Below are 6,841 nucleotides of genomic sequence, written 5' to 3'. Positions count from 1 at the left end.
AATTGCAGAGCCAGCCAGCCAATTTTCACATAAATCCAGTTTGTAGCTGGTCTCCCATCCATTGGCCAGTAATACATTTAAAAAGAGAGATTCTTGCCAACACAATGGAGCAAAAATTTTTTATTGTTTTTATGTGACACTGGTGACACATTGTCAAGACAAAATATGATAAAAATATTCCAATCATTGGACATAAACCCACATAAAATAGGATACGCACATACACACGCACACACACTCAACCCTCCCTAAATAAAGTGCAGCTACTCGCTCTGACATAATGCTGCATGGTTGTAGTTTTTTTTTTTTTTTCTTTTAACAATGGTGCTTGATGCGATGAATTGCATGTGTGCATTACGTAACAGGGTCTGAGGGCCACGTCGTTTTTCATGAGGAATTCCTCCAAGAACCCCCACTCCCCCTACCCGGGTGCCGGACCCCTTCCTTACATGGGCTTCGGGCCAGGGCGCCGCGCCCCTCCGCGCCCTTCCATTCATGGCCACTCCGCTCTCAATGGCGCAGGGGCGACCAAATAAGGAGAAGGAGGTCTGCCGGGCGCCGGGCCGCCGGCCGGGTATAAATCGGGGCCGAGCCCGCAGTCCGGCACCACGGCCCGACCGCAGGAACCGGCTCCCGGCTCTCGACCTGGTGAGTAGAACCGCGGCGTCGCGAAGGTTCTCACTGCTCATGCGCCAACCTCGCCGTTTAATTGGTTGAATTAACGGCGACTGGGACGCTGAATTAAGTTTTTCTTTACGACTTTCTATACATTTATTTAAATGAAAAAAAGAAACACATTTAATATTAATTTAAATTTAGAGGTCATAATCTTTAAAGAAAGGAGTCACATGACCCTAAAGAAAGGATTATGACCCTGTACTAATAAATTCAGTGCTTATAACTCAAAAAGACTGATGTACTGAGGTCTGGGGAGCTGTGTTGTGTTGTCACTGTCTGTTTTTGTTATGTGACCATTTTGCTATGTGGCTTTTTGTTCAGATAACCAGCTGACACCATGTGTGACGACGATGAGACCACCGCTCTTGTGTGCGACAACGGATCCGGCCTGGTGAAAGCTGGCTTTGCTGGTGATGACGCACCTCGCGCCGTATTCCCGTCCATTGTCGGTCGCCCTCGTCACCAGGTATGGTGTCCGGAGTTCACCTTGTGCACTTTGGTTAACATGACTGTATGATAAAAAAACTTTCTGCATGCTGCGTATGCCAGGGTGTGATGGTGGGCATGGGTCAGAAAGACTCCTATGTTGGAGACGAGGCCCAGAGCAAGAGGGGTATCCTGACCCTGAAGTACCCCATCGAGCACGGCATCATCACCAACTGGGACGATATGGAGAAGATCTGGCACCACACCTTCTACAACGAGCTGCGCGTGGCCCCAGAGGAGCACCCCACCCTGCTCACAGAAGCCCCCCTCAACCCTAAAGCCAACAGGGAGAAGATGACCCAGATCATGTTTGAGACCTTCAACGTCCCCGCCATGTACGTGGCCATCCAGGCCGTGCTGTCCCTGTACGCCTCTGGTCGTACCACTGGTAAGTGTCTTATGCCGGACAATCACAAGTAACACGTACATTTACAATAACATTTACAGTATTTATCAGATGCACTAATCCAGAAAGACTTACAATCACTAGTGACAGGGACACTCAGGGTTAAGTGTCTTGTTCAGGGACACAATGGTAGTAAGTGGGGTTTGAACCTGGGACTCTGTGGTGTCCTGGTTCATAAATGACTTTTGTGGTAAAGGAATTACCCATAATGAATAAAGATTTTTTTTTTAGTTAAGTGGCATCCTTTTAGCAAGATTGGCATGTTACAAGTTTGGAAGCTACATGCACCGCTAGCTACATGCATGTTGAAGGTCAGGGATCCATGGTTAAAAGCTTTAACCACTTGCTGTGTGATTCAGGTATCGTGCTGGACTCCGGTGATGGTGTGACCCACAACGTCCCCATCTACGAGGGTTACGCCCTGCCCCACGCCATCATGCGTCTGGACCTGGCCGGTCGCGACCTCACTGACTACCTGATGAAGATTCTGACTGAGCGCGGCTACTCCTTCGTCACCACCGGTGAGGATTGGGGTCTTGACATCCAGATGGGTGTAGAGATGCAAAATCGAATGATTTTCTTCATGAATGTTTTCTCTTTTTAGCCGAGCGTGAGATTGTGCGCGACATCAAGGAGAAGCTGTGCTATGTGGCTCTGGACTTTGAGAACGAGATGGCCACCGCCGCCTCCTCCTCCTCTCTGGAGAAGTCCTACGAGTTGCCCGACGGCCAGGTCATCACCATCGGCAACGAGCGTTTCCGCTGCCCGGAGACCCTCTTCCAGCCTTCCTTCATCGGTAGGCGTCATCATCATCATTCCACACCAACAGTGTTTTAAACAAGTACTGTAAATAAGCCCCGCCTCCCTTCCACAACAGGTATGGAATCCGCTGGTATACATGAGACCACCTACAACAGCATCATGAAGTGTGACATCGACATCCGCAAGGACCTGTACGCCAACAACGTCCTGTCTGGTGGTACCACCATGTACCCTGGTATTGCTGACCGCATGCAGAAGGAAATCACCGCTCTGGCCCCCAGCACCATGAAGATCAAGGTACAGCGTCGTTTCACGCTCAATCATCCTCAGTTGATGTGTGTGGCCATCTTTCCAACACAGTGAATATAAATATGGCTGGAAAGCAGCTAAAAAATTTTTTTTTGTCCATTTCCTGCAGATCATCGCTCCTCCCGAGCGTAAATACTCCGTCTGGATCGGCGGCTCCATCCTGGCCTCCCTGTCCACCTTCCAGCAGATGTGGATCAGCAAGCAGGAGTACGACGAGGCCGGCCCCTCCATCGTGCACAGGAAGTGCTTCTAAAACCCGAAGCCAGCGGCCCCACCCCAGCACACCCTCCCAGGAAAACAGAAAAGCCATAAAAAGTGTCACCCTGTCACCAGTGCGTCCACCTGTGCATTTCCAGGCTGCTCCGCTTCGCTGTTCGTGCGTCTTGTACAGTATGTTTTTCACCCAAGTGCAATAATCTCGATGTGGTTATTTTTTTTTCTGGTTCATGAATGGATTTGTATGCATATATTTATTGGTTTATAAATAAACAGAACCCGGGAACTGTACCGTTTTGTGTCCGTGTGGTACCAGCGCACCCACCAATTCACACCAATTCAATTACCACCAGGACTATAAATAAAACGAGATTATTGGGGTGGGGGGGGCAATGACATTTTTTTTTTTTTTTTTCTTGGTCACCTGTCCCGATCTGGCCCGGGAACCTCCCCTCCCCATCCCGTGAAGGGATTAAGTCGCCACTTTCGCTGAAGTTGATCCCTCCGCCTTGAGACACCGCCGTGGCCGCCGGGATTACCGGGGGTATTAGAAAGCCGAACAGGAAACGTGCGCGGGTTTCGTGTTTCGTTAATATTCGTCTCTATTCGTTTTTACGCAGCGGAGCGCACGTTTACGCGCGCGTTCGTTCCGCCCTCGACCCCGAGATCGCGCGGGTGTCGGTGGAAGCTCGTCGACAATCATTTTTATTACGGTTTAATCCGGCATATTTCGGGGAACACGGAAACGGAGAAATCCGGCGCCTCTCCGGCGACAACCTGTCCGCGCGTGACGCGTGGGGGGGCGTGGTTAATGTGGGTGGGCGGGGTCGGGGCGTCTGCTTAAAAGCAGGAGCAGCGCGGAGCGAGCGGTACACCGACGTCCCCCCCCACACACACACACACCTCCCGGTCCGTTCACGGGCGGAGAAGCGGCAGCGGATGCCGTCGCCGAGCGCAACAGGGCGCGTCTGGAACTAACCGGAGGGGAAGCGGTGGCTCGACCTTCACGCTTTCCCGCCTCTCTTCTCCCTTTCTTCCTTTCTTTTCATCGCCTCCGAATGAACAGCCATGGGAGAATGGACGATACTAGAGCGGCTTTTGGAGGCGGCTGTCCAGCAGCACTCCACCATGATCGGAAGGTAACCCCAATAAATCTGATGCTGCGATGCGGATCGAAGCCGACCATCAAATAAGATTATGAACAGGGAGGATGCTGCGTTTTGGGGTTGGGCTCAGTGATGGGGTTCGGGTGGGTTAATACATAATAAAAAAAAACTTATAATAAATGTCTGATTTGGCGAGAAAAGTGGCAGGGATGGAAGTGTATCGGATTCAGCACCGGACAGCTCCCGTCACCAGTTAGAACTGGGCTGTCAAAGTCTTTTTTTGAACTACTTTATGGTTATTGTTGCTATTATTAATGCCATTTGGGCGTCTTTGTCCAGGATCCTGCTGACGGTGGTGGTGATCTTCCGGATCCTGATCGTCGCCATAGTCGGGGAGACGGTCTACGACGACGAGCAGTCCATGTTCGTGTGCAACACCCTGCAGCCGGGCTGTAACCAGGCGTGCTACGACAAGGCGTTCCCCATCTCGCACATCCGCTACTGGGTCTTCCAGATCATCATGGTGTGCACGCCCAGCCTCTGCTTCATCACCTACTCGGTGCACCAGTCCGCCAAGCAGAAGGAGCGGCGCTTCTCCACGGTCTACCTGTCCCTGGACAAGGAGCAGGAGTGCATCAAGCGCGACGACAGCAAGAAGATCAAGAACACCATCGTGAACGGGGTGCTGCAGAACACCGAGAACTCGAGCAAAGAAGCCGAGCCAGACTGCCTGGAGGTGAAGGAGATACCCCACGCGGCCATAAGAACTACCAAGTCCAAAATGAGGCGGCAGGAGGGCATCTCCAGGTTCTACATCATCCAGGTGGTCTTCAGGAACGCGCTGGAGATCGGCTTCCTGGTGGGCCAGTACTTCCTCTACGGATTCAACGTGCCCGCCGTGTACGAGTGCGACCGCTACCCGTGCATCAAAGACGTCGAGTGCTACGTGTCGCGGCCCACGGAGAAGACCGTCTTCCTGGTCTTCATGTTCGCCGTCAGCGGGATCTGCGTGGTGCTCAACCTGGCGGAGCTCAACCACCTCGGCTGGAGGAAGATCAAAACGGCGGTGCGCGGCGTGCAGGCGCGGAGGAAGTCCATTTACGAGATCCGGAACAAAGACTTGCCCCGAATGAGCATGCCCAGTTTCGGCCGCACCCAGTCCAGTGACTCCGCCTACGTGTAGCACCTGCAGGACAACGAGGTCCAAAGGACTATGGAGGGCCGAGTGTGCCAAATCAAGCCGTGATGAATAACTTCACAATTGCATTTATAACAATATGTTTTTAGCCAACATGATCAAATTTCTAGATTTTAATTTGATAAATGCTACTTTTGGCACGTAAAAAGGTCATTCAGTATGAAAAGGCTTGACCCTTGTTTTTATGCACCAAAAAAAAAACTGAAATAAGTAATGGTAAATCCAAACACATAATAATGGAATCAAATGACAAAGACCATAGAAACATTTGCAAACATGCAAAAGTAGATTTCTGCAGAATATTTTGACTGTTTTTGTATGTCGGTTGTATGATGCGCTCCCCTTATTCATGAACGCATTTATTGAGGTTATTTCTAATGCTTATTTTGGCAAACGCGGTCCTCCGTATCATCTCACCTCACTCTTCTGGGTGGGGTAGGATGATTTTTATTTGTCTTTTATGGACAATTGAAAATGTTATATATTTTTTAAAAAAGCATAAGGCACTGATCTGGCTTTTTAAGTTGAACTTTTATTTTGTACTTTTTTCTTATCGTTTATGTTTCCAATATTTATTCCGTTATTTATAACCTGGAGTAAATATATTTTGCACTAAATATGAACATGATGAGCCAAACGAAGGTGTTTATGCGATGTGCCACCAGTATTAAACACTATCTACTTTAATGACAAGACCACCATCGTTTGGATTTTGGGAAAACATCGATCCTGATGGAAATTCATTTGCAAACAAGTTTCCTGTTCACGGCGAATTAGCTCATGTCCACTGATTTCATCTCACCATCTCCATGTTTTCTGGATGCCTGCATGTGCTCACACCACTGACCTTAACATGCATAAATTGTCACTCCATTGCTTTATAACTGAGTAGCAGAGCGCTAGCTGGGATGTCTGCTGCAAAGAAAAAAAAGGTGTGACTTGTTCATTTATTTTTGACACCAAAGCGCCCATTGCTTTCATTTGTGGGAAACTGTGTTATGTTGCTTTTTGTGTATTCAAGTGCCATACATGTACAAAAAATCTCTCACTATATATATATATTTATCAATATTAAATATACGAAAGAGTATTATAATCAAAATTGTGGAAGAAAATCAGTGCATTGAGTTTTTCTTTTCATTGGACATGGCTTGAAGGCAAGTGATATAACAAAAATATTCGTCATGACATATATATTCTATTCTATCAGAATCAATTACAACCAAAAAAAACTGCACAATGCAAAATTGATCCAGTTAAAATGGGGACATGAGTATCCCAGGTGCTAACATTTTCCGTAGGACTTATGAAATTACACAAACAATCTCTCTCTATAGAAGTAAAAGTATACACGAGAGAAAAAATTATATATATATATATATATATGTACAAAATAAAAATGGAATTCATGTACGCAGTTTGCGTGTGTTGTGTGTGCGTGTTGCATTTACATTAGACACAGGGGCCTAAATTTGAGTTTGTATAAATGTAGACCACAGGAGATGTGACTTTTCGTATTTAATGGTGACTCACAGACATAAGGACTTTTAACTGGGACCTAAAGGCTTTAAAAGGGGCATCAGAGGCAAACAGCTTCGGTACTCTTACCTTCCATTCTTGAGAGATGCTGACGCCACATACAGGAAGGCAGCTTCCGCTAATGCTCCTTTGGGTGCCACT

At 48.0% G+C, this 6,841-nt stretch overlaps 2 protein-coding genes across 2 annotated transcripts; both read left to right on the top strand.

Moving 5' to 3' along the window:
* The first annotated feature begins 559 nt into the window (after positions 1-559).
* On the top strand, positions 560-3,148 carry actc2 (actin, alpha, cardiac muscle 2). Its single transcript, XM_029002214.1, has 7 exons — positions 560-648; positions 1,000-1,144; positions 1,228-1,552; positions 1,930-2,091; positions 2,175-2,366; positions 2,448-2,629; positions 2,751-3,148. Exons 2-7 carry the CDS (start codon positions 1,016-1,018, stop codon positions 2,892-2,894), a joined length of 1,134 nt encoding a protein of 377 aa, XP_028858047.1. The 5' UTR covers positions 560-648; positions 1,000-1,015; the 3' UTR covers positions 2,895-3,148.
* Positions 3,149-3,742: 594 nt separating this feature from the next.
* gjd2b (gap junction protein delta 2b) lies at positions 3,743-6,574 on the top strand. Its single transcript, XM_028952989.1, has 2 exons — positions 3,743-3,996; positions 4,303-6,574. The coding sequence occupies exons 1-2, from the start codon at positions 3,926-3,928 to the stop codon at positions 5,144-5,146; spliced, it is 915 nt and encodes a 304-aa protein (XP_028808822.1). The 5' UTR covers positions 3,743-3,925; the 3' UTR covers positions 5,147-6,574.
* The last annotated feature ends 267 nt before the right edge of the window (positions 6,575-6,841 follow it).

The sequence above is a fragment of the Denticeps clupeoides genome, chromosome 14 (assembly GCF_900700375.1).
Source record: "Denticeps clupeoides chromosome 14, fDenClu1.1, whole genome shotgun sequence".
Classification (NCBI taxonomy): domain Eukaryota; kingdom Metazoa; phylum Chordata; class Actinopteri; order Clupeiformes; family Denticipitidae; genus Denticeps; species Denticeps clupeoides.
This window is presented reverse-complemented; position numbering and strand designations above follow the sequence as displayed.